The following is a 25734-nucleotide window of genomic DNA, read 5'->3' as shown; positions in this document are numbered from 1 at the left end:
GGTGAGTTTGGACGAGGGGGCAGGGGGGGTGGAGGGGGGGGTGTGGCCGTGCCTGGGGGAGGAGGGGGGCGGTGTCGGAGGGGGGGTGGGGGGGCGAGGCGGGGGGGGGGGGGGGGGGTGCTGCTCTAGCCGAGCAGGAGCATCACACAGCCGGGAGGGAACTCACCATCACCTGTCAGAGAGGAGAGCACACACACACACCTGAGTTAGACACACACACACCTGAGTTAGACACACACACCTGAGTTAGACACACACACCTGAGTTAGACACACACACACCTGAGTTAGACACACATACACCTGAGTTAGACACACACACACCTGAGTTAGACACACACACACACACCTTAATTAGCCAAACACACACACACAGAGAATACAGCATACAGAATACAGGTTTAACACACAGGTCGGAAAATAAATACAGTCTGTTTACTGACAGCCTACAGGAGAACGACTGTAGCTGACCGAGCTCTGCCTCTGCCTCTCTCTCTTGTCTCGGCACTAATCCTTCCTGTTCAGTCACAACACTTCCTGCTGGTGTCCTTCCTGGACCACCGTCCCGACTCAGCTCCCTGTGTTCCAGATCTGTTACAACCTAATCAAGCGTCCGAGCAAACATCTCCGCAACATCCCAACAAACACGATCCAAATCCCCCAAGCCTCCCGCCAAACGTTTCCTCCCAAAACTCAGACTGCCGATTCGACTGTTTTCCTTCTGTCCGAGCGTCCAAACGGCATCTGGTTAACCAGGGACCACCCTGCACAGCTCCTCGCAGACCCCGCCAGCTCAGCTTGACGTGGTGCGTGTCACAGGGAAGCTGCTCGTTCTCCAGAAGCAGGCTCAGTACTAGCGGGCAACAGCGTGGCGGCCAAACAGACAGAGACCAGTTTAGGAGCATCACATGACACCGGTGCTTAATCTGACATGGATTAACAAGGTCTACGTTATACAAGAGAGTCTTAGGACTGGTCAGGGGGAGAGGGGAGGGACTGAGAGGGGGGAGGGGGTGGGAGGACTGGCAGAAGGGCTGCCCCAGGTGCCAACTGTGTGTGTGTGTGTTCGTGTGTTTGTCTAAGCTTGAGCACTGACCACACAAGCGCTTCACAGGTTTGTGGGTATAGAATGCGTGTGTGTGTGTGTTTGCGTGTGTGTTCTGTGTTTGCGTGTGTGTGTGTTCTGTGTTTGCAGTGCCTCGCTGGTCAAACAGTGGCGTCAGAGATCTGTGCTGTGTAAACCCTCAGTGATTGAGTTCCAATCAGCTAATACTCCAAGCCTACACAAAGACATGGCCATTCAGCTCTACAGACAAATACCTGAGCTAGGTAGAGAGGAAGGTTACACCAACCATGGTACAATAGATAGATAGATAGATAGATAGATAGATAGATAGATAGATAGATAAATGGATGCAGGGGTAGATGGATGGATGGAAAGGGGTAGATGGATGGAGGGGTAAATGATGATCAGAGACAGAGAGATTGGAGGTGTGAAAGGGACAAGGCAGAGGTTGAAAGCTATTGGATTGAAGCTGTATTTAATTAATCGACACACTAAACTAAGAGGGATCTACATCATTGGGTCAAAGTTACTTCCCTTTCACAACGTGAGATGTCATCATCTTAAAACCTTTCCTGTAACCGTCGTTTTTTAGTTAATGCCAACGGTTCCTCCTTCTCGAAATCATCTCGAACTGATTGTTAGAAATGCATGGCAATGCCATCTGTTAAAGCAAAGTGAGAGTATTTAACTGAAATTATGATAAAGCATCACGTATGGAGCACACATCAAATATCTCAACACTGACTGTAGTACTAAATCCTGTCTGCGGCAAACTGTCATTCCCGGAGGCGGTGAGTTAGACACACAACGCAATTACAGTTGTGGAATGGACACCTTGCTCCGGTGTCACTGAGAGGCCTTCGTCACTGACTCCTATTAAAAATGAGTCCTTGACCCTCAAAAAAACTCCTATATATAGTCAATAATCCCCCAGCTAGCCAGGTGCGATATGGACAGAGATCGACACATGAAGAGACTATCTTCCGACTGTGAATCAGTGCCTCAAATATAGCAACAATACTACTACTAGCGCTGGCTATCTAAGCCTCAACATCAAAAGGCTTTTCTACACCTAACACCTAACCAAAGCTGAAATAACGTTAGCACAAGCCGACGAAAATGTAACAGCCTACAGTACAATCAGCTGAGATGACGGAGAGAAAAATAACACCGTTTGTGTGCCAAGTGTCTGTGCCAAAAACAAATGCCAACAATATTGAATGGATTTACAGTTTATCCCGTGGAAACTCACACTCAGCTAACACTAGGAGTGGAATAACTAACGCCATTAAGTTTTGGTCTCCCGTCAACTTATAAATGTTTCACATCTCTCTTGAAAGACAGCATTGATTAAAAAGACAGACAAGATGAAGTGCACCACTCTAAGAGTATCATTTAGCCTACACTTTGGGTATTGTATTTTTTTGCCATGCGTATTGTATTTTCCGCTGTGGGTATTGTATTTGCGCTATGGGTATTATATTGCGGATGCAGATGCTAGCCAAGCAACAGCAGCTGATATTCAAGTTTCAAGTAATAAGCCTGAGCACTTAGCCAGGAAACAAACGCATTTAAAATGCTGGTCTCTGACTTGGCAGTGAGCGGCCGACTTCAATTACATCTTCCGGTGGAGCCAAAAAGGGGAGCACTTTGTCAACTTGTGAGGTAAAGGCTTTTCAATTCACCGTCTTTTTTTCTCTCCAGGGTATTCAAACGGCTGCGCTCCACACTTCTAATTACTTTGGGGGTGTCCACTGCAGTCGTCAGTTGAAATACCAAAGCTTATTCCTGCCAGAAGCCATCAACCTCAGCTATACTGACTGCCAGTTCCCTAACCTAGTAGACCTGGGTAAAATAGACATGCATTATGGAGGAATCCCACTTGCAACTGATTAACTTATGCACATCCCTGACACGTCCAACAACAACAGCCAGAACAACGTACAGTAATGTCCACAGACTGCTATTCCTGAATAATGGAAATGGACCATGTTGGTCTCAGGATACCTCTTGAAGTAGACCTAGCAGACTTTCACCCACTCTCTGTCCCCACGGTCTGAATCCCCCCAGGCACATTGGCGCTCTCCTGCTCTGGCTTTTTCAGCAGCGCTTGATTACCACCAGGCTGGTCTCTGGAGCACCAACACCAACAGCTGTACCGCTACTGAGGATCAGGACTCACATCGGGATTCACATCCACGACCGTCACCTCATCCCCCCCTCACCCTCATCCCCCCCCACACCCTCACCCCCCCTCATCCTCAGCCCCCCCTCACCCTCACCTCACCCCCACCCCCCCTCATGTCAGGGCCGATACGTCCCACCATGGATGCTGTGTTTCATCACTAAACCCCCTAAATCAGAAACACACACATACTAGAAACACATTGACATTCTTACACATTTTAGTCATTTAACAGACGCTCTTTATCCAGAGCGACTTACAGTAAGTACAGGGACATCCCCCCCGGAGGCAAGTAGGGTGAAGTGCCTTGCCCAAGGACACAATGCAATTTTGCACGGCCACAAATCGAACCGGCAACCTTCTGATTTATAGCCCGATTCGCTAACCACTCAGCCACCTGACTCCCATGCACTCTGCCTGATTCAGAAAACCAGATCCTTTCCAGCTTAGCACACGTCTGCAAAGCCAGATCGAAAAGCCAGCCTTCACCAGCAAAAACCCTGGGAAGGATCTCGATAGTCTGCAGTTGTCTCCTCTCCCGTCTGGCCCGCAGCATAGTGACAGAACTGAACAGGTACCGGGTAAGACAGTACCCCAATGACGCCTTCAATCACAGCCTTGTGATATGAGAACAGCAGGGCAAGAAAGGAGATCTATGCTCTAAACGAAGCAGGGAGACGTTTACCTTTCTGAAGCTAGCAACTTCTCAGCTTAGTCAACAGGTCCAGAGACCAAGGTGTGGAGGTCCATCTCTGGTCCCGTGTCCCAGCTTTTAAAGAAGGACCAGCTTTGTGGCATCCTCCAGGCCAGCCTGGGCTGCAGCTATCTGTGTTTGCTGGCTGAGTCTGAGATCACGGCAGCACTGAGCGCTGTCGCGCAGCACCACAGAGGACGACGCTGGGATATTGTCACAGGAAGAACTAAGAGACGGCATCAATTCTCTCCCTTCCCCCCCCCCCCCCCTTTTTTTTTTTTTCTTGCTCTGTGTCTCCACCTCCTCTCGACCAAGGAAGCCCAGTTACCATGGAGACGTAAGAGGCCGTGTCCTGATTGGTGGAGCCCGTTATGATGCAGCAAGACCAAAGGACGGCCCACTGGTTAATCAACGCTGCTGCACTTCTTCATTCCTTTTCTCATTCCTCTCTCTCTCTCTCTCTCTCTCTCTCTCTCTCTCTCTCTCATCCATCCTCTTTCTGTGTCACGATTATCAATGAGAACGTACAAAAACAAAAGCTACAAAAATCTTTGACACCTGCGTTGTGCTTTGAAATAGTCTCTACTTGTTATACCAATATCATGCAAAATATATAGAGCCTCCAGTGGATGGGTTTAGTATCAGAGCTGGGCCAGGGAAAACAGAGGATTGTTCCATGGCTACCAGCAGGGTGTTCAGGTCACCAGTCCAACCCTGGTGAATATTTACCTCATTGCCTTCATCAGCATCATTTGAATAAGTAAGCCTACATCAGGCACGTTCGTTTTGACGACCAGATCGAAGGACAAACGTGTTTCTTTTAACGAATTGGAATGAATTCAGTTTTTGCGGATTTCAGACCAATTAATCAATAAATCCCCCCCCCCAAAATGACGCACATTAATGTCAACTAGTACTTTACAGCCGACAATATCGAGCTTGAGAGTATATGAAGATTGTCCTGATACACTGAGTCCTGTTCTTCAAGCTGTGACCTGATGTGTACTGTTTTATGAAGGCAGTGTCTTTTTGACTGCACAAGACTTGGTGAGTCTGGGGTTTAAAAATATCTCAGGACTGCAAGGACCAAAGCATTCTGTGTGAGCAATTACTGCACATTCAACTGTGAGGAATGAAAATAGAACGTCTCGAAAATATCTCAGAGTGACGTAATCTTCCTGTTTTTCGCAGTTTGGCATGGCACAGTTTCACTATATTTGCCACACACACTGTGAAGAATTTAATCTGTCATCTCGTTAAGATGACATCATCACAGGGTCAAGCTTTTTTTTCTGGAGCTATGGCGTTGTCACTCACACAATCAGAAAACGTCCTTTGAGGAGCCTTCACTCGCCTATCAACAGTTACGGAAACTTCTGGAAAGCCTCATCATAGAGAGGCAAGTTTTGTCATTGATAGCCACAACACAACGCTGTTCTCTCTCTCTCTCTCTCTCTCTCTCTCTCTCTCTCTCTCTCTCTCTCTCTCTCTCTCTCTCTCTCTCTCTCTCTCTCTCTCTCTCTCTCTCTCTCTCTCTCTCTCTCTCTCTCTCTCTCTCTCTCTCTCTCTCTCTCTCTCTCTCTCTCTCTCTCTCTCTCTCTCTCTCTCTCTCTCTCTCTCTCTCTCTCTCTCTCTCTCTCTCTCTCTCTCTCTCTCTCTCTCTCTCTCTCTCTCTCTCTCTCTCTCTCTCTCTCTCTCTCTCTCTCTCTCTCTCCTTTGTTTTATCTGCAAGCTGCAGGGACAAGCAGACACAGAGGGAGAATGAAATGGCTTGTTGACAGGTCCTCCACCTAGTACACACACGGACACATACACACACACACACACAGACACACGCACAAACACACACACTTTATCCTCCCATCAAGAGGGCTCTGTTAACAGAATCAGCCAGCAGCCTCTGCAGTCTGTTACAGACCTAAATGACAGCCGGTTAAAATGAGCACAGGTGTGGAACATCAATGTCTGCTGCTAAGATCTCTGCCGTTTCCCCCGCCCCAACCCCGTGGCCATCTTGTTTTTATCACAACCAATCCCACAGTCAAGTGTGTAGGAAACAGCAGACGTCTCAGGCTAGCTCCGGGCCTGTCGTTCAGTCACACAGAGCTAGCTTAGCACACTCCTTTACGCTAAGGCCGAACGTTAGCTCCCAGGCTAGCTAAAGGCTAGCAGAGGTGGGGCAGGGGTGGGGCAGGAGCTGGCCAGACAGGATTAAAGATGCTAAAGCTGGAAAAGCAGTTCCTGGTGGAGGCCAGGGGGGAGTATTGATTCTGAGGGGGAATCCATCGAGTAAGCAGTGCCCTATCTCTGTTGTTAGGCAGGCTTTCGTGCGCCACTGTTTCCTGTCACTACCAGACAGTTGAAATTGTAACGGTTGGGTAGTCTGCTCTGAGCCAGGCTCAATGTTACTCTGTGCTCAAAAGCTAGGAACTACTGCCATGGAAATATTTATAGCATTTGTACGCACAGTAGCAAACCACAAGTTGTCATTGCTTACCTGTATTTCATTGTTAGAAATTCAGTAGCCTCGGTTCAATACCTGGGAAGAAGGAACAGCAGCTTGTCAGTAAGTATTAACAATAAACGTCAATTGTTCTTGAGGTGGGAACTCAAAGAGATCCATACTCACCTACGACGGCACAACTCATGAGAACAAAACAGATTTCGCATGATGACAGACTTAAGCTACCTTCTGCTTTTTTCCAGTTTGCATCACTATTTCACATTTCACTTTACACTTGCGTTATCTGTTCAACATCACCTTAAAAAGCACGACTCTGTCACAGAACGGAATCCCAACAGAACACACCAGAACGGACATTCCGACTCCATGAGGATTCCGGTACGGAGGAAGACTGACAGATTTTCCACTCTCTCTGGCATAGGGACTAAAATTGGAACCCCCAAGCTCTGATGCGATCATCTGACACAACTCCAACGTCACTACATAAATGTGGGCCTGGGAGAGAGGGGGGGTCTAGGTGGGCCGCGGGGAGCGAATGGGAGAGAACGTGCCCATGACGTGGAGACTGGATGATGAGAGAAGCCGGGCTATTTATAGCTCCTCTGGTGGAGGCAGGGGGCTGAGGATACAGAAGGTGGGTGTGTGTGTTTCTTTGTGCAGGGGTGTGTGGTTTAGTGTGTGTGTGTGTGTGTGCGTGCATGTTTGTGTCGTGATGGGTGAGGGTGGGGGGTGAAGGTGGTGGGGTGGGGGGAGGGTGAGGACAGGAGAGTGAAGGTGTCATAACAATGCTTCTGAATATTCTCCTCTCCCCTCTCGTTCCTTAAACGTCGCCTATAAATCACGAGGGCTCCGGAACGACGGGACCTTAGATAATCAGTCGCCCTGGCGACCACTCGGCCCTGTCTCTCCCGCTTCTCTGCCCGCCGGCGCTCGCGACCGTTAAAGAAGCACCGGGAAAAGAACGCGACCATGAGAGGAGGCATCGATTTCTCCCCTTGACCCAGTCTGGTTCATATCAAGCTCACTGCAGGGCTTTGGATTGGAAAAGCTCCGATTTCCTGGACGGGGGAGAGAGGAGGAGAGTCTCACAGTAGCCGCTGAGCAGGAGTGGACATGGCTGGAACAAAGGAAGATGGCGACTCTCTCCTCAGAATATACAGCAGGTCCACACACAACAACACACCAGACGTCAAACAGACTGAAGTGTTTACATTGTCAGTTTAGCAGATGCTCTTATCCAGAGTGACTTACAGTAAGTACAGGGACATTTTCCCAGAGGCAAGTAGGGTGAAGTGCCTTGCCCAAGGACACATCATAATTGATCACGGCCAGGAATCGAACCGGCAACCGTCTGATGAATAGCCCTGTTCCCTAACCGCTCAGCCATCTGACCCGTAGGGACAGCAGCAGACTATGGTGGTGGCCTGCAGGCAGAGGGCCGTTAAGAGGGAGGTGTCCAGTTTCACGGCCCCCCTACTCGTCTTCTTCTACTAGGAACAGGCTTGTCATCCTCAGAACAGAACTAGCTCACTGGCCCTTTGTTTTCCGGCTTATGAAAATGTTTATGGAAACGAATGCAAATGTTTGGAGGTGGTGGGTTACAGCAGTTGCTGGAGGGGAGGGCGGGGCAGGGGGGGGGGGGGGGGGTCGGTGGATGTCAGTTCACCGTCTCACTACGGTTCTCACAGACGACACCAGCAAGGCAAGGACAACCGTGGAACATTTCACACAAACCTAAAACCAAAATAAGAGACTCTTAGTCTGGCTCTCTAGATCTAGATCTGGATACGTCTTCACAGTGACTGTGTAGGAAGCACGGCTCCCTGCGCTGACACATACAGATCGCTGCTACGGTTGTTGATTCATGGTGATGCATGTGTGTGTGTGTGTGTGTGTGTGTGCGTGTATCTGCGTGTGTGTTCCATGCCAGGTTTCCTGTGAGTGAACGACTGAGAGGAAGTTAGCAGGCGGGAGAGATCACACCCCACACAGACAACAGGCCTTCAGTCTCTCCTCCGTGAGAGACAACTACACACACCACACCTACACACACACCACACCTACACACACACCACACCTACACACACACCACACCTACACAGGCTGTTGTTTGTGTCCCGACCACTGCAGGTCAGAGGGACAGACAGAGGGCAGTCCAAAGTCAGCGGCTTTCAGAGTCGGCTTTCAGAGTCCATCGAGGAGAGAAGACAAGGAGCCCATTTCTCACTAAAACACGTCAGAGATTCTGCCTACGCCAAGTCGTGACAGATGAGTCGACCATAAAAGGGCATCCTCTCTCCTTTCATGACCCCTCATGACCCCTTCTCCTAATGCACCATGCCCAAAGACGTGAAATGTTGCTAACCATGATCATACTGTACAGGGAACGAGGAGCATTGAAACTAAACTGAGAGTAGATTTCTTGCTACTTTGGTCAAATAATCACTGTTGTGACATGGTGAATATGCATAATGTCTCACGTAGAATCAGACAGGAACCAGACAGGAAGAAGATATTACCATGGTAACCCAGTGGTAGTTGTGGTTACCCTCTAGTGTTGGAACTATGACTAGGGTTTCTGTTAGTCTGCTCTTGTCCAGAGTTTCAGTTCTGCCAACATGGTTTCTGTCCTTTGCTCAGACGGATTGCCAGGCTGAGAAACAAACTTTTTATGCAGACAAGCTCCTCCTACACCATCCAGACACATTTCAGTGTGAGAATAAGTAAGAGAGCGAAAAGCAGGAGAGGCAAGGAGGAAAGAGTCAGAGATAGAGAGAAAGAGAGAGTAAGAGAGAGAGAGAGAGAGAGAGAGAGAGAGAAAGAGACTGAGAGAGGGAGAGAGAGAGCGAGCGGGAGGGCGAGAGAGGGCGAGGCAGAGAAAGAGAGAAAGCGCGAGATAGAGGTGGCAGGCACCGCCGTTAATCAAACCCCTCGAGATGAGGGAAAGCTCCAGAACACTGAGCTCCACGCGTGGTCCAATACCATTACTGTCTGGCTCCACTCCAGGGCTCTGAGGCTGGCTAATATACAGCCACCCCTGGCCTATCCCGGCCCAGCGTGGGTGACACAGCGCAGTTCCCGGGGGCCAGTCTCCCGTCACAACGGACCCTTCCCCCACGGTCATTTGTCACCAAGATTAAGCATCTATTAAGACCAATGGTCCATCTGCTGATTGCTTCCATTAATAACGCCTGACGGAGAGAGAGAGACTTTTGTGGGAGGGTGTTGCCCATGCGCCTATCACTAGACAAACACACCGTCACACACAACCGTATGTGGACACACACACACTCGCTAGCATTTGTAGCCACGCAGACTCACACACCTACACACACACCTTCTCAACCAGCACCTCGCGTACCTCCAGCATCGTAGGTGAATAAGCATTGGTGGGAGAGAGAGACAGAAGGCAAAATGTTAATAACATGGATGGAAGGGTTGGGTATGTGTGAGTGTGTGTGTGTTGGTGTGTGTGTGTGTTGGTGTGTGTGTGTGTGAGTTAGACAGTAGGAGTTAGGGGGGTGTGAGAGAGAAAAAAGAGAGAGCGTTAGGGAATAGGAATTAGGATGTGCGTGTGTGCATGGGTGTGTGAGAGAGTTAGGAAGTAGGAGTCAGGGTGTGTGTGTGTGTGTGTGTGTGTGTGTGAGCCTCAGTGAGTCTGAACAAAGCGAGGGACTGGTAATCATAGTGAGTGCTGTAATGAAGGTAACATGAACGAGGCTGATTGGGACCTGGTTAGATTCTCTTCATAGTTAAGACTGGCTGACCTTGATCGCCTTGGTGAGGAGGGGAGAGGACGGGAGGGGAGGGGAGAGGAGACCAGCCCTGCCTGCTAAAGACGGATTTTCGTTCACGCTAAACGTTAGACCAGACAGAAATACAGTTTCTCGAGCAAGTTAAGTGATTCCGACGGCGAGCGGCGAGGAAACCAGCGCGTGGGACGGAGGGAGTCGAGGCTCGACGGGAAGGAAAACCCTTGAATGGAACAGTCGTTCATTCACAACACCTCAGAGTGTCTCCAGACATCAGGCCAACCACCAGCGCATCCACCCAGACTGGGAGCCATGCTCACTGGACTGGAATCCCTCTGTTTACCCTGCTAAAAATAGCCCCCACTCTGTGGTGACGTCGCCCTCCCCGTGACACCCTCTCCCTCCTCTGGGCCGTGGAGCTGACTGAGTCACGTCGTTATCGCTAGGCTGATCTCTCTCTATCACTCTCTCCCCCCTCTCTCTACAACTCTCCCCCTCTCGCTCTCTATCTCTCTCTATCACTCTTCCTCTAGGACTCTATCACTCTCTCCCCCTCTTTATCACGCTCTCCCTCCCTATCTCCATCTCTATCACTCTCTCCCTCCCTCTCACTGTCTGTCTCTCTCCTCTCCCCTCAACAACCTTTCCTCACCGTCTCTATCCATTATACCTCCTCCTCCATCTCTCGCTCCCTCCCCCCTCTCTCTCTCTCTCCATCCCTCTCTCTATCTCTCCAATTATCTCTCGTTCCATCTACCACTCTGTTCAACTCCAGCTCTCTGTTGACAGTAGTGCACCTTCCTTTCTTCATAGGTACATGAATAGTATATAAATGGGTACATGACCAGTATATAAATAGGTAGTAGACAAATGGGTGCGTGCATGGTTTAGGATTATGTATACAAAAAGATACATGAATAGGTACATGAATAGTCTATGAATATGTCCATGAACAGGTCTTCAAATAGCTATATGAATGGGCACATAAATAGCATTCAATAGGTACATGCATACATGAACAGTTCATTAACAGCGTGTGAATGGGTAAACAGACAGAGGAGGAGTGGAAAAGGAGATGAGAGGTAGTCAAAGACAGGGGTCAGACGAGAAGACAAAGGGTGGGACAGGAAGGAAGAGAGAGAGAGAGAGATATGGAGCATGGAAGGAGCGAGGGATCGAGAAAGAGCAAGCGAAGGAGGAGGCGCCAATCAATACTATGACTCATTCTTTCTGCACTGGCTGCTTCCTAACAGCATTCATTAAATGCAAACCTAATCATTTTGGCCTGATAACCAGATACAGGAGAACTATGTCTTCATTCGTGGCTGTCGAAACATATGCCAATCATATAGACTGCTCGTTAAGAAGTCTATTCTTAAGATGCTTGGTTGGTTGGAGCCAGATGCTGGGTTTAACCACCAAGTTTGGAATGAACCACACTGAACACAGGCTGGTCAAGCTCGGTGGTTAGAGCATTTGCTAGCAGATCAAGAGGTGGAAGGTTCAGATTCCCTCTGCTAAGTGAACACATGAATAAACGATATTGATGATAAGATTAGGGGTGCATTAAAACCATCTCAAGCATGGATGAAGAGGAAATGGGGGTGAGACTAACTACACGTTTAAACAACCATTTTATTCATTCTTTTAGTGCATGTCCCAGATGTGTGCTTAGTGGTGGGCCTAGTCTTCCTGGGGCACAGTTAACACCATGGATGATGAGAATCTGACTCCACTGGAAATAACTCACAAAGACTCTCTCTTTCTTTCACACACACACACACACACACACACTTTTAACAGGACTGGAACGCAGCCCTCTCCTGCGGGAATATCGCTCCCCACTGACAGCTAGTAATTACTTTAGACCCCCTAAGGAACCAGGCGATATGAGTCACAGCAACTTTGCAAATAACACCAAAATGGGAAACAAATAGGCTGATACAATCGTCTAAATGCAATTTGGCCACCCTGATACATACACACACGCCTGGGCCACTGACAGTTCGGCTACATGCTTGAATTCATTCTTACTGGACTAACAAGAGTATTCGCATCATTGTCTACAGTGCGGGTATATAATCTGTCGTAATATTCATGCAGTTAAGACTTGCAGCAATATGTCAGCAATGCCACCAGCTAAAACTAGTGCAAGACTGCAGCCAGATCATTCCATCATGAACACTTAAGACGCCTAAATTATTATGCTTGTTACATTTCTGACAACTAGATATTTTCTGTTCTATCGCATTCACCCAGGCCACATCGCCGTCCTCCTCACCGCACCCTCGGTTTCACAGCGATCCAAGCCAAACTCACCTGCAGAGGTGACGGAAATGTTGTCCAGCTGGGTTTCCGATGAATTCTGGACTACCGTTATTATATGCTGCTGCTGGGTTTAAATTGCACTCACTCCGCAATTAAGCAGAGATCTGTGTTCACGTCGTAAGGAACCTGGAACTCTGTTGTTTTCACAATTAACGACATGCCTCAATGCATTGCCAGCGATATTCACTAAATATCAATTGCTGCAGTGAAGTTCCATTGCTTATTTAGCAATAAGACCGACTATTAAGATTTTTACTCGCGTCTATCTACAGATGAGGAAAACCGTAGCCTACATTACCTTTGCAAGCTGTGCACACCGCTGTCGTTTTAAAAATTGTGAGCATGTATCTTTCCGCGCACTGTGTACACGTCGTTTTCTGTTCTGATTAGGCAAAACTAAATACTACCCGATACTTTGCTTGTTATGACGTACAGCTTGATAGCCGTTATTTTCTCACAAGCCGAACCCATTCTTATCATAATTTACTTTTAGTCCGTACCCGATAGCAGCTCGGTCGGCTTGAGAATGGGCACCTCCAAGCGGTTGGACTGGGTAATCACAAAAAAAGCACAGAATTTTTTGATCAATCAAGACGACACCGACTATCCTATAATTCATTCCATAGTCTGAAAGCAGTGTTTTATTGTGTATTAGAATAACAATACATTTGTAATACCGGTGAACTTCATGTCAGATAATGTAGGTCACTGAAGAATTCTAGAAAACTGCAAGGCAATAGAAAGAAAACAATCCAGCTATAAATTCCATGCATTGCAATACAACGTTGGCCCAAGACTTACAAGTATGTTTCAGGGTACGTGTATTTACTGCTGTGTAGTATAGTAAATGTGTGCTGGTTTCCTTATTATTATTCTTTTTGCATGTGCCCATAGGGTGGTTCAACACTGGTGCAATCACAACATCATGGAATTAACAGAAAGATGGAATGTTTAGAATGAGATTAAAACGTATAAATTACAGATGCAAAAGACAATCAAATTCAAATACACGTTTTCTTTGAAAAGGTCAAGTAATGCCATGGGATTAAAAGTACATCATTAATCACAAAGATGATGTGATGTACAAAGAATAGAACAAACGTGATCATTTCAAATGATCATTTAAAATGGACAACAACTCCCAAGAGGACAGTGACTCCCTCCAGAGGGAAACATGTTGATGCTGGATAGAATATCTGCCATTCATATAGATCCCTAACTATTCCAAACTGACATTATTTACCTGAAAATAACAAGTAAACATGTAATATTCATATTTTTGTTACTAAAAAAGTAAACAAATGTACAAATCTGCATACTAAAATATACTTCAAAATTTGTGATCTCTCAAACGCATTACAAAAATATCCCCGAGTAATACAAGTTTAAAAAGAATTCAGAGTAAAAGCGGCCTATGATGCAGAGAAATGCAGGAGAAGAAATACTATCAGTGCTCTGTAAAAAAAACTAAGCCACAAAACTGCGATATCTACATCATCCAAAGGAACAAAGGACGTTGCTATATATTGACGGAGGACCGCAGAACATGAAATCTCTTCAGAGTCATGCGGATGGAGCCCAGATCACGGTTTACTCTCTCCAGACGGTTCTCTAAGGCCACCTGAGTAAGAAACACACAATAAACCAACAGCTCTGATGGTAAACAGACTGCACTTACACAGCAGTATTCTACCTTAATGCTACTCAAAGAGCTTCACGTTTTTCCTCTGGTTCAGCTTCTCTTTCGACCTCTCACACACACGCATGCACACACACGCATGCACACACACACGCACGCACACACACGCATGCACACACACACGCATGCACACACACACGCATGCACACACACACGCACGCACACACATACGCACGCAACAACTTGAGGTTCCGAGTCTTGCTCAAAGACACCTCTCCACATGGACCGCAGCGGCCGGGAATCAAACCTCCAACCCTAGTGGTTAGTAGACGACCCTCTCTACTTCCTGAACCACAACCACGTCCCCAACGGCTCCCCACATCCACCCACCCACCACACATGCCCTGGTCATCGACTCTGTTTTCTCCGAACTCGGAAAATCAAGAATTCATGGATTCCATTATAGGTTATTTACTGGATTGTGATTGGTCGTCGAGTGAGGGGGACAGGGGCATGTCGAACTCACCTCATCTAACCTGGTCTGTAGACTCACTCTCCCCCCTGCCCCCGGCATCCGGCTCAGAGCACACTCAATCTGACAACACACACCAATCAATCAATGAGTTCACAACACACAAATATTACAGTTATCAATGGACCAACACATTACCGAAGCCCTCTCACAGCTTTGATAGATTGGTCATGCTGGAAGTGATGAAGCAGACTGCGTGTGTGCATGCCTGTTGGCTTTTTTTAAAGGGCACGGAACACAACATGATCTCCCCCTTCCACCCACCCCTAAAAATAGACCTCGGCAGCAGCTAAAAAACAACAATGTCTGTTGCATAACAGGTCTGGTAGGGATTATAGAGGTGACTTGTGGCACAGCTGGCTATTAAAGCTGGAAGGTCGGGTGTTTCTAAAGCATCAACCCCCCCCCCCCCCCCCCACCACCACCACACCCCCTCCGTTTAACACGTTGGGACTACTTCCACACCTGTGGATGGATGAACCGTCGGCCCATCTCACCTGCTGTTTCTCCTGGGTGAGCTCATCGAACAGCCTTTCGGCATCAGCCAGTGAGTGGAGCCTGGGCTGGAGACACTCCTCCCTGGAGTCCTGGAGGTCTGGAGCAGCTCCCCCTGGCCCCAGCTCCAGCCAGCCCAGCCGGGGGGCACTGTCCCCTGGGTCCACACCCTCAGAGGAGTCGCCCGGTACACAGGACTGCTGGGAGGCTGGGGAAGGGTGGGGAGGGGTGGGGAAGGGTGGGGAAGGGTTGGGAAGGGTGGGGAAGGGTGGGGAAGGGTGGGATGACAGCTGATCAGCTGGTTTATCACTCGCGACTGGTAACAGTATCAGTAGTATTGTGGGATACACTCTGCAGAGCGTTTCCTGTCACGTGACAGTTGTGGACGGTACCTTCCTGTCTGTCCAGCGATGCGAAGTGCAGTCTCTTCCTGGGGCTGGCACTGTGGAACGAATGGCGTCTCTGGTCTAATGGCACGTCAAACCTACCGAGATAGACCGGCAACCAATCAGGTTGGAGGTTACTGACAGTGCAGGGTACACACACTTTATATCAGAGCCAAGTGTCGAGGGCACAAGAGGGAGAGAGTTATAAGATGCTGGAGTCAAAGTGGGCCACAGTCATTTGTGTTTGGGGAGAGACACCAGTGATTAACAGTGAGAAGACTAATTAGGATGGCATGGATACAGTGCCAGAGAATGACACTGCAAACATAAATTTGATAAGGCATGTTAAGTGCAAAACTATTAGTCGTGAGCTTGCTTATCCTTAAAACAAGTACATGTTGCTGCCAGCGCAGTAAGAAAATGTCACTTCATTATGCAGCTTTCATCAAGTCACTCGATAAGCCACTTATACAAGAGGTCCAACAAGATAAAAAAATGTAAAAACGAGACTATCATTCTGTTTTTGCAGTGTGCAAAGCCTATGAATCCTGTTAGGCTTGCCTGTTGTGCAGGTATTGTTGTCGTGGTAGCGGTTGACCAAAGGCAGTTGAGAAGTTCTCTGTGGGGCAGCGTTTGGGACTGGACTTGGCTGACAGTGGTTTGATCAGAGTCTCTCTTTTCGCTGGAACAGAAGAGACAGATAGTGGTCTTCCAGTGGTCTTCAACCCTGGTCCTCAGTGCCATGTTCCAGATGTTTCCCAGCTCCAACACGCCTGGTTTAAATGAACGGTTGTTATCAAGTTCTGCAGAATTCTACAGAAACCTGACAACTAGCCTTCATTTGAATCAGGTGTGCTGGAGCAGGGAAACATCTGGAACATGCAGGACAGTGGGGGCCCTCGAGGACCAAGGCTGAAGACCGCTGTGGGAGGGAGGGTACGTACTGGGGGTGGATGGGGGGAAGGTGTGCTGGCCTTGGGGAGGCAGGGAGGAGGACCTATGGCCCTCTGGAGACAGACTCCTCTGGGCCCTCAGCAGAGCTGCTCCTCCCACGACACGCCTCGCTGGTCCAGCCCCGCCCCTCTCGGGTCCGGCCCCGCCCCTCGCAGGTCCAGCCCCACGCATCTCAGGTCCAGCTCCGCCCCTCTCAGGTCCAGCTCCGCCCCTCTCAGGTCCAGCTCCGCCTCTCTCAGGTCCAGCCACACCCCCTGCAGGTACAGCCCTGCCCCTTTCCTGAACAGACTCCATGCGGCTCCGCTCCACAAAGCCGACAGTGGGCCTCCCATTGGCCAGCCCTGCAGGAGACACACACACACACAGAGAAGCAACGTAAGCCAGACAAAACCGATGCAGCAAACACAAACTAAAGCCTCTAAAAAGATCCAAAATGGAGGGCTTGGGCCCCCCGAGACAGAGGAGGGTAGAGCAGATGACCGAGTCCTACTGTGGGAGAAGGAGGAGCTGTTCTTACAGGGGGCCCTGCTCTCCGTAGCCCTGGTCTCCTCCAGCTCAATGAGGGCCCTCATCACAGGGGTCAGGGGCCCGTCTCTCCTGCCTGGCTCCCTCAGGCCGCCCCCCTGCTCCGGGCCCGGGCCCTGCTCCCGTTCAGGAGGACTGGGACACCTGGAGGACAGGGAAGACCACAGTCCAGAACATATCGACATAACATATGTGTTAGCCATACGGAAAGGTTTAGAGACTATAGGTGACACTTTCAATCTAGGTACGAGTAGTTAGTGTAAATGAGTAAGTCTAAACACATATTAAATGTTCAAAAGCATCTTATAAAAGCTTTCCGACATACCTATTCACTAATCACTATTGCAAGCACCTGGATCTAAAAGAGTTATCAAACAATGCTACCTCCGACTGTCAGAGGTGAAATAGTTGTTCACAGAGCCATCACAACCGGATTGGTCAGTTTGAGGTTGGGGTGACTTCCTGTAGCCACCAGATTGGTCAGTTTGAGGTTGAGGTGACTTCCTGTAGCCATTGGATTGGTCACTTTGAGGACCGGTGGACTTCCTGCTGCCGTTTGATTGGTCTGACTGAGAAGCAGATGACCTCCTATAGGTGTTCTCTGGCTCTCTCAAGTGTTTACTTGGTGACAGCAGCAGGTCAGGGTGGTGGTACAGCCTGGACAGTCGACAGAAAAACACAACTCGTTTCAAAATGTGAAATTCTTGAATAATTTAAACTGGTTCCATTCTCAGTAAGGAAACATAATATCTCCCACGCTGCAGTGAGGCCCAGGCAGTGAGGCCCAGGCAGTGAGGCCCAGGCAGTGAGGCCCAGGCAGTGTGGCCCAGGCAGTGAGGCCCAGGCAGTGAGGCCCAGGCAGTGAGGCCCAGGCAGTGAGGCCCAGGCAGTGTGGCCCAGGCAGTGAGGCCCAGGCAGTGTGGCCCAGGCAGTGTGGCCCAGGCAGTGAGGCCCAGGCAGTGAGGCCCAGGCAGTGTGGCCCAGGCAGTGAGGCCCAGGCAGTGTGGCCCAGGCAGTGAGGCCCAGGCAGTGAGGCCCAGGCAGTGAGGCCCAGGCAGGGCCTCCAGCTCTGGTGGAGTGGGGGGGGGGGGGGGGGTTCTGAGTACGTACCCAGCTCCCGAGGGCTGTGTGTGGCTGTGGGGAGCGAAGCGCGTCCTCGCCTGGTTCTCATGCTCCAGCTGTTTCACCTGAGACTCCAGCTTAGAGATCACCCTGAGGAGAAATACACACACACACTCTCTCAATTTAAAACCGTCCCTTCCAAAAGACTACAGATGTGATGAAACGTCCCTGAAAGACGCAGTCAAGCTGAGCCGTCACAGACAGGGTGCCGGAGCGCTCCAGTCACTTAACAGCTGTCCAGGGCAGGCAGGCGTCATGGCGACGCAACACGCCTCGTCTCTCTGGCCGTAGTCCTGTAAAAGCTGTAGTCCTAAAAGGGAAAGGAAGGTGCTTACCTCTTCAGGTCCGATATCTGCTCATTGGCATCAAAGAGCTTGTTCTCCGTCGACACCAAATTGTCCTACGGAGCAAGAATCGAACATTTGAACTTAAAAACGGGGCTCGAAACGGAGGAGCAGAAACGACAAAATAGACAAGAGGAGAATAATTACCTTCACCCCCTCGTGGTCTTTCCTCAGAGAGTCGTACTCCCCCAGGAGCTGGGAGGACAGAAACACACACACACACTACCGTTACTACAGCTACTGACACACACACATACACCCCCCCCCAGACTCCCTCCCCTCCCTCCTCTCTCTCCCCCCTCACCCCCAGACTGCCTCCCTCCTCTCTCTCCCCCCTCCCCCTCAGACGGCGGGCCTCACATCCTGCAGCATGTTGTACTCCCGCTCCCTCCTGGCCTCCTTCTCGCCGGCCTCGCCGCAGGCCCTCTGGGCCTCCTCCTCCAGCTGCCGCACGCGGGCCCGGAGGCGGGCGGCCTGGGCCTCCTTCTCGCCGCCCGAACGCTTGCTCTCCTCCAACCGCTGCTGCAGGGCTGTCACCATGGCGCCCGCCACCGCGTAACGCTCCGGCCAATCGGCCTGGAGAAGGACGGCTGGTTTAGACACACACACACACACACACACACACACACAGTGTGTCTGGAGGCTGAGAGAAGGGGTGAGGGTACAGTACCAGTTTCTTCTCCAGGATGCAGTTGTTATTTTCCAGCTCCTGAATGCAGCTCCTGGCCTGAGTCAGAGCTCTCTCCAGATGATCACACCTGCACACAAGTTCAGTAGCCGGGGGGGGGGGGGGGGTTAGCACTTAGCACACACACACACCCCACTGCAGACACCCCCACCCTGAAGACACACACACACACCTCTGCTGGAGGGCCAGGTTGCTCTTCTCCAGGTCTTGGGGCAGGTCTCTCAGGCTGAGCTGCTCTCTCAGGGCTCGTATCTCAGCCTCGTAGTAGGCCTTCAGGTCGGCCACGTGCCTGGAGTGCTTCTCTCTCAGGTTCTGCCTCAACCTGGGGGGAAGGGGGGGGGCGTGGGGGGGAGAGAGGGGGCGGAGCAACCAGAAACACAGGTGAGGAGGGGAGAAGACGACAACAGGCTCACAAGAAGGCATGGCTGCATTCTTGTTTCAAAGCCATGTTCTTCTTAAAAAGCCATATTCTTCTACCAAAAAAACCCCCACGACAGGTAGCGATAGAAAACGCCCCTGCCGGCGCGTGCGGCCCCACTCACAGGGAGACGACCACCGGATCCTCCGGCGCCGCCGCCCTCTCCACGCCAGAGCGCCCGGCGCCCTGCGCGCTGACGCCGGGCGGCGTGTGAGCTTCCCTCGACCGTGGGCTCAGCCTGAAGGAGCCGGCGGCGTGCGTGCGACTTCCCTCCTCCTCCTCCGCGCTGGCGAGAGGGGCCCCAGCCCCGGGCGGTTGCCCGCTGGCAGGAAGCCGCTGCTGGGGCTGGGAGGTGGGCGGGTTGCCCTGGAGGGGTGAAGCCCAGGCAGGGTGCCCTCTGGCTGGGGTCGGCACGGGAGCGGACAGGCTGGACGCGTTGGAGGTGCAGTCGGTGTCTCCGGGCTGGCTGGCGGCGTCCGCCATGCTGTCGGGCGTGCCGGGGCAGCCCTGGTGGGGGGGCGGGTGGGGGGGCGCGGGGAAGGAGGGGCTGCTGAAGAGGGAGGGGGAGGTGAAGCCCGAGGTGCGGTCCGACTGCCGCACGTGGACCGTGGGGTCCAGGGTTAACACCTGCACAGACACGAGGAAACATCTAGAGGTTGATGCACTGATGAGGGGCGTGTGTGTGTGTGTGTGGGTGTGCGCGCGTTACCTGTGGAGACATGGGACTGGGGGTGAGAGAGCCGTCCCAGTCACAGTGTTTGGACTCTCTCTGCTTGCTCTGGTAGATCTCTCTCAGAGACAGTTTAGGCTCCTCCTCCTCTGGGGGGGTCTGGGACAGACACACACACACACACACACACACAGAGACATCCATGTTGTTCTTCTACAAGGTACTGTCCCTAGAGACTAGCTGCAGGCAGGTGTCTCTCTGCCCTGCTGTCTCTCTCAGCAGGGCTGGGGGTCATCACCTACCACGCTTGTGGAGGCCTCGTGCAGCAGGAGGTAGGCGCCGCTGTCGAAGCTGTCAGGCAGGGGGCGGTAGAGGTCACTCTCGTCCAGGCGCCAGTACGTCAGGCCTGAAGGACGAGGAAGAACAGGCGACCAGCGCCGACAAGGTCCCTCGTTTAACCGTTTAATCGGCCGCATATTAAAGCCTAATGAGACGAGAGCGCTTTAACCTGGTAACACCAAACACCTCTCAGCATTCAGACTGGGCAGGGCCAGGAGGGAGGGGGTGGGGAGCTTGTGCCAGACACACACACACACACTGATCGAATCTGCAGTCATACGACAGCTAATAGCAGTGAGAGGGTTTTGTTGTTGATAGGTGTGAGTGTGTGTGATTGTTTGTGTATTTGTGGATGGATGTGTGTATGTGCATGTGCGTGTGTGTGTGTGTGTGTGTGTGTGTGTGTGTACCTGAAGCCTCAGACACGAGACTGTCACTTCTCCTCAGGGGAAATGAGTTTGTTGACGGAGCAGCCGATCGATGCTGGAACCCACCCAAACACACCCCAAAGCAGAGGTGCAACGACCACAACAACCATTAGACTCCACAAATGACAAACCAACGCAGAAACACTTTGTTTGTTTACATATCTGCCATATGCTTAACCCCGTGTGTTTGTATGGGAGACGGAGTAGGGTAGCTTAACCAGCAGAGCACAGGCAGAGTAATCAGATAAAGCAGGACGTTACAGCAGCAAACAGAGCAGATGGGAGCTGTTGTGGCTGTGGTCACCTGGTCCTGGAGGTCAGTGTGGTCCAGGGGGCTATGTGCGGGGCTGGCCAGCTGCGCCCGGGGCTGGGAGGAGGGCTGGGGGGGCTGGGAGGAGGGCTGGCCTGGCCCTGACTTACTCTTCTTGGCCCTGAGTTTCTGTCTCTGAGCCCAGGAGGTCAGAGGTTGGCTGGAGCTCCTGATAAGATAAATCAAATGTTATCTGTATGGTTCACACAGTCACAGAGGGTGTATTTTTCTACTGGATGTTTTGATGGACATTACCTGGGGGATCTGTGCTGGCCGGCCAAAACGTCGAGGGAGCCTGCGCCCTCTTTAAGCGTCCTGTCTTGGGGAGAGCTCTCCTGACAGCCAGGGTCCTCCGGGTCGGGCCCGGCCTCCCAGGCGGACAGGGTCCCATACCCACTGCTGAGCACCGTGGCTGCCCGCGCCTCAGCACTCTCCCCCGGGGTCCCCGCCGCCCGGCCCCGGGGCGGGGGGGAAGGAGACGTGGAGCTCAGGGAGGGGGGGGCGGCCAGGCGGTGGGTCCCGTCGTCGAGGTCCGCCGAGGGGGTTGGGGGGTGGGACGTGGGCCTGTGATGGTGCTCCTGTGCGAGGCCGCTGAAGGGGGTGGAGGTGTAGTCGGTGTGGGCGGGGCCCGTGTTCGGGCGGTTCTGGAGCTGGACCAAGGCTTTGATCTCATCCTGTATCAACTGCCAATGGAGGGGAGATGCCTTGTGTTTGTCACCGTGCTATAACCTGCCTGTCGGTAGCTCTAAATCAGTGGTTCCCAACGCTGGTCGTCTGGGACCCACTGTCCTACATGCTGTTGATGGTTCCCTGCTCCAACACAGCTGATTCAAATGGATGGGTCGTTAACAGGCTTCTGTTGAGCTTCAATAAAGTGAATTTCATTTGAATTAGGTGTGTTGGAGCAGGGAAACATCTCAACCATGCAGGACAGGGGTCCCTGAGGACCAGGGTTGAGAAATACTGCTCTATATCATATCAAGATGAATTATGACTAACATAAACAGTGTTTCCACAGCAAGCCAGCGTACCTGTATTTGGCACTGGTACTGCTCTTGTTGAGCTAGGATCTGCTCCTGGTATTGTTTCTCCACCAGCTGAAACAAGTGCAGCCATCGGCCCTGTTCAAACAAGAGTAGGAATCATCTTCAACGTGATTCTTTTATGATTCCAACAAACGCATTCTATAGGGAAGGAATGGTTTCATATCATCATATCAAGCAGGGGACTCAATCAGGGACCAATCTGTGTGTGTCTGTGTGTGTGTGTGTGTGTGTGTGTGTGTGTGTGTGTGTGTGTGTGTGTGTGTGCCAAAGGAAGCAGCTGTGATCCACATATGGCGAAGGATGTGCTTCAAAGACACGAGGGAGTGGATAGCATACATACAACCTCTAGCCAGTACATTTGACCAATCAGGATTAGGAGAACTGTACGAACGCCTCACAGCAGTGCGACGAAGAGATGGCAGACTGGCGTTGGTCACGGTTTGGAATGGACGGGAGAAAACTGCGGACATCGCTATAAAAATTAAATTAAATTCAAACATGTTTGTTTGTTTTTTGACGAGGTAGTTAAGGCGGCAGGCGTGTGTTTCTTGGGCGGCCGCTTTAACTGACAAGTGCTGCGGCAAACCCTACACTATTGCTAGATAGCCAGCATTAACTCTGTCTGTGAGGCTAGGTGGCACACTGAATTACAGTTGACGGTTCTCTGCAAATCATCTCTCGTGTCTGTAAGGATCAGCTGGAGAGGGGTGTGGTGTGTGCCGTCTGGGGCCTGTGTGTGTGTGCGCTGTAGTGGTGTGTTTGTGTGTGTGTGTGCTGTAGAGGTGTGTGTGTGCTTTAGAGGTGTGTGTGTGCTTTAGTGGTTTGTGTGTGTGCTGTAGTGGTGTGTGTGCTTTAGAGGTGTGTGTGTGCTTTAGAGGTGTGTGTGTGCTTTAGTGGTTTGTGTGTGTGCTGTAGTGGTGTGTGTGTGCTGTTGTGGTGTGTGTGTGTTTGTGTGTTGGAGCGGTGGGGGTGGGGATGTTCCGTTGTCAGTTGAGATCCACAGAGAAAGCAAACGCGACAGCCCAGAATCAAGGCTGACGGCTGGCCAACACGCTGCAGATGAGGCACAGGGGCCACGCCAGCTACCCTCAACAAAACCCCCAACACTCAGCACTCAAGACCACGACGGAGGGGGGCTTTCTTTGACAACACGGAAGCACAATCACAGTTATTTTTCCGGTGCTCAACAACTAAAACAGACATTTCCAAAGCAGCAGAAAGTCGTCAGACACTTTTTGGGGGTCGCTAAGGAAGGTGAGAAGTCACTAAATCTAGCGACAACGCTAAACTGCCAACGCCGTAGGCAGACAGACAGTTCCCAGGCAGAGAGACAGATAAAAACAGATGTTTTGTGTAACGTGGAGGTCTCACCTCACAGTCCTTCCACATCTCAGGGTCTGTCTCCCCGCTGCTCTGGATCTCCTTCACCAGAGCTCTGAGGGTCTCCAGAGAGCTGGGGTTGATGAAGGGCAAGCTCCGGCCCTGCCCGAACGCTTCCTCCGTGCTCAGACACAGGCTCCTAACCACACACAAGCAAGATTACACACACACACACACAGAGACAGAGACAGAGAGACACGCACACAGACAAACAGAGACAAAGAGACACACAAATACACAGAGAGACACACAGACAGACAGACGCACACACACACAAGCAATCAGTCTGTCAGATCCGCAGAAGTTCTGGATGGGTGGCGGGTCAGACATGGGGGGGGGGGGGGGGGGGGTGCACCGTCCTGTGTCCACACCTGATCTTCTGGGGGATACTGCACGCCGACGTGATGGTCCTGGATCGGCTCTGCGCAGCGCCGACCGTCGTCTGCGAGGTGTGGGTGTGTCCATCCTCCGGGCCGGCCAGCCCCGAGGCCGAGGTCCCCTCCGAAGACACCAGGGAGGCCTCGCTCTCCTTCCCCTCGTCCCCATTGGCATCAACGTGGCAGTGGCTCAAGGCCCCAGAGCTGGACACGTCCTCAGATATACTGTCATCTGTGGACATGCTTAAGGGCCCGCGCACTGGGGGACAGCCTGATAACTGGATGGGAACAGGTCAGGGTTCAAATATGGGGAGTCAGGTGGCTGAGGGGTTAGGGAATCGGGCTAGTAATCAGAAAGTTGCCGGTTCGATTTTCGGCTGTGCCTAAAATGACGTTGTGTCCTTGGGCAAGGCACTTCACCCTACTTGCCTCCGGGAATGTCCCTGTACTTACTGTAAGTCGCTCTGGATAAGAGCGTCTGCTAAATGACTACATGTAAATATGAACAGCAAAGCCAAGCTAAATAATGACATTGTTCTACTACATCTCATCCTGATTCCCAACTCTGTGGTAAACCGTATGCCAAAGATGTAACCTACTGCTACCATTATAGTCAAATGACCTAAAACTCAGACAGAATCAATAACGGCTAAAATACCTTCCCATTTAAAAGCACAAGGGCACCGTGAACCGTGTTGTGAAGATGATCTGTCTACGCGTGCACTAGGCTACATCTAAAGCATGTAGGCGAAGGATGCAGAACTTGAAACATAAATATCCAGACTCACAACAAGCTAGTTAAACGCTAGCTCACCGATCTGGACAGCAGGATATCTTTGATTGATCAGATAGCTGGCCCAGCGCCGTAACAGATATTACCCTGTCTGATTAGTTAGTTGGCTTAATATAAGCCTGGGTCTCGTAGCTAATTCAGCAAGTTAGCCAGCTAACCGCTAGATGCTGTGTGAGGTGAACTAACAGGTTTGAAAACATCTCAATCTGGTTGGATTTCCAGAGAAATAGCTAGTCTTTACTGTACAGTAGCCATACGTGTGCGTTATGTACGGACACTTCTTCATTAAATAACAAGCATACACAGTTCCATAGTGCATAACAGTGGCTAATAAACAGAAATGCGTAGCGACTCACCGGTTAACTTGTAGCATTACTTCACCCATATTTCCAGGACTAACTGGCTATCAACAGTCACATTCAGTACTGCAGCTAGCTAGACTAGCACTGCAGAACCAACCTCCGCCTCGTCAACTGCCAAACGTTACGCAATGTCTCATTGGATGAGTAGGAATTGAAACCTGTTATCTGATTGGACAGTGTTCTCTTTGGCACATTTTGGTTATGTGTTGAAGGGTACCGAGTGGTTGTAATTGTTGAAACGGCTCCGTCTCTGATTCGCTCTTGAAAGGGAAACTATCCACTTCATTGTGAAAATATAATATGAATTTGTCTTAATTCTCTGTGGTTCCTACCACAAGTTTTAATATGACTGGTATAGTGCAAACAATTTTCATTCTACGAACCTTTAGTAACTTTTCATCGAATTGACAAATCACAAAATTGTCCTAATTTTTTGTA

General features: G+C 50.7%; 1 protein-coding gene across 2 annotated transcripts; it reads right to left on the bottom strand.

Annotated features, from left to right (window-relative positions):
- Positions 1 to 13099: 13099 nt before the first annotated feature.
- On the bottom strand, positions 13100 to 25424 carry mphosph9 (M-phase phosphoprotein 9). 2 transcript variants are annotated; one of them, XM_084694148.1, is made up of 24 exons: positions 25291 to 25424; positions 24136 to 24419; positions 23756 to 23903; positions 22370 to 22459; positions 21594 to 22021; positions 21333 to 21507; positions 21011 to 21083; positions 20564 to 20667; positions 20301 to 20420; positions 19716 to 20218; positions 19346 to 19495; positions 19156 to 19243; positions 18846 to 19061; positions 18633 to 18680; positions 18477 to 18541; positions 18130 to 18231; positions 17404 to 17676; positions 16985 to 17163; positions 16485 to 16835; positions 16102 to 16222; positions 15547 to 15638; positions 15157 to 15362; positions 14654 to 14722; positions 13100 to 14109 (listed from the first exon to the last, which is right to left on the bottom strand). In XM_084694148.1, the coding sequence occupies exons 2-24, from the start codon at positions 24381 to 24383 to the stop codon at positions 14008 to 14010; spliced, it is 3951 nt and encodes a 1316-aa protein (XP_084550274.1). In that variant the 5' UTR covers positions 24384 to 24419; positions 25291 to 25424; the 3' UTR covers positions 13100 to 14007. The 2 variants fall into 2 exon arrangements, with proteins under 2 accessions (XP_084550274.1, XP_084550275.1); XM_084694149.1 differs by having other exon boundaries at positions 17012 to 17163.
- Between the last annotated feature and the right edge of the window lie 310 nt (positions 25425 to 25734).

The sequence above is a fragment of the Hypomesus nipponensis genome, chromosome 27 (assembly GCF_054491055.1).
Source record: "Hypomesus nipponensis isolate SF chromosome 27, ASM5449105v1, whole genome shotgun sequence".
Classification (NCBI taxonomy): Eukaryota; Metazoa; Chordata; class Actinopteri; order Osmeriformes; family Osmeridae; genus Hypomesus; species Hypomesus nipponensis.
This window is presented reverse-complemented; position numbering and strand designations above follow the sequence as displayed.

Excerpts from the sequence above, each read along its gene's own strand:
- mphosph9 (XM_084694148.1), bottom strand. The coding sequence starts at position 24,383 with ATGTCCACAGATGACAGTATATCTGAGGACGTGTCCAGCTCTGGGGCC. Across the intron at positions 22,460-23,755 it reads AGATGTGGAAGGACTGTGAG|GGCCGATGGCTGCACTTGTT; the intron begins GTGAGACCTCCA and ends TTGTTTGAACAG. Across the intron at positions 22,022-22,369 it reads AGTACCAGTGCCAAATACAG|TTGATACAGGATGAGATCAA; the intron begins GTACGCTGGCTT and ends CTCCATTGGCAG.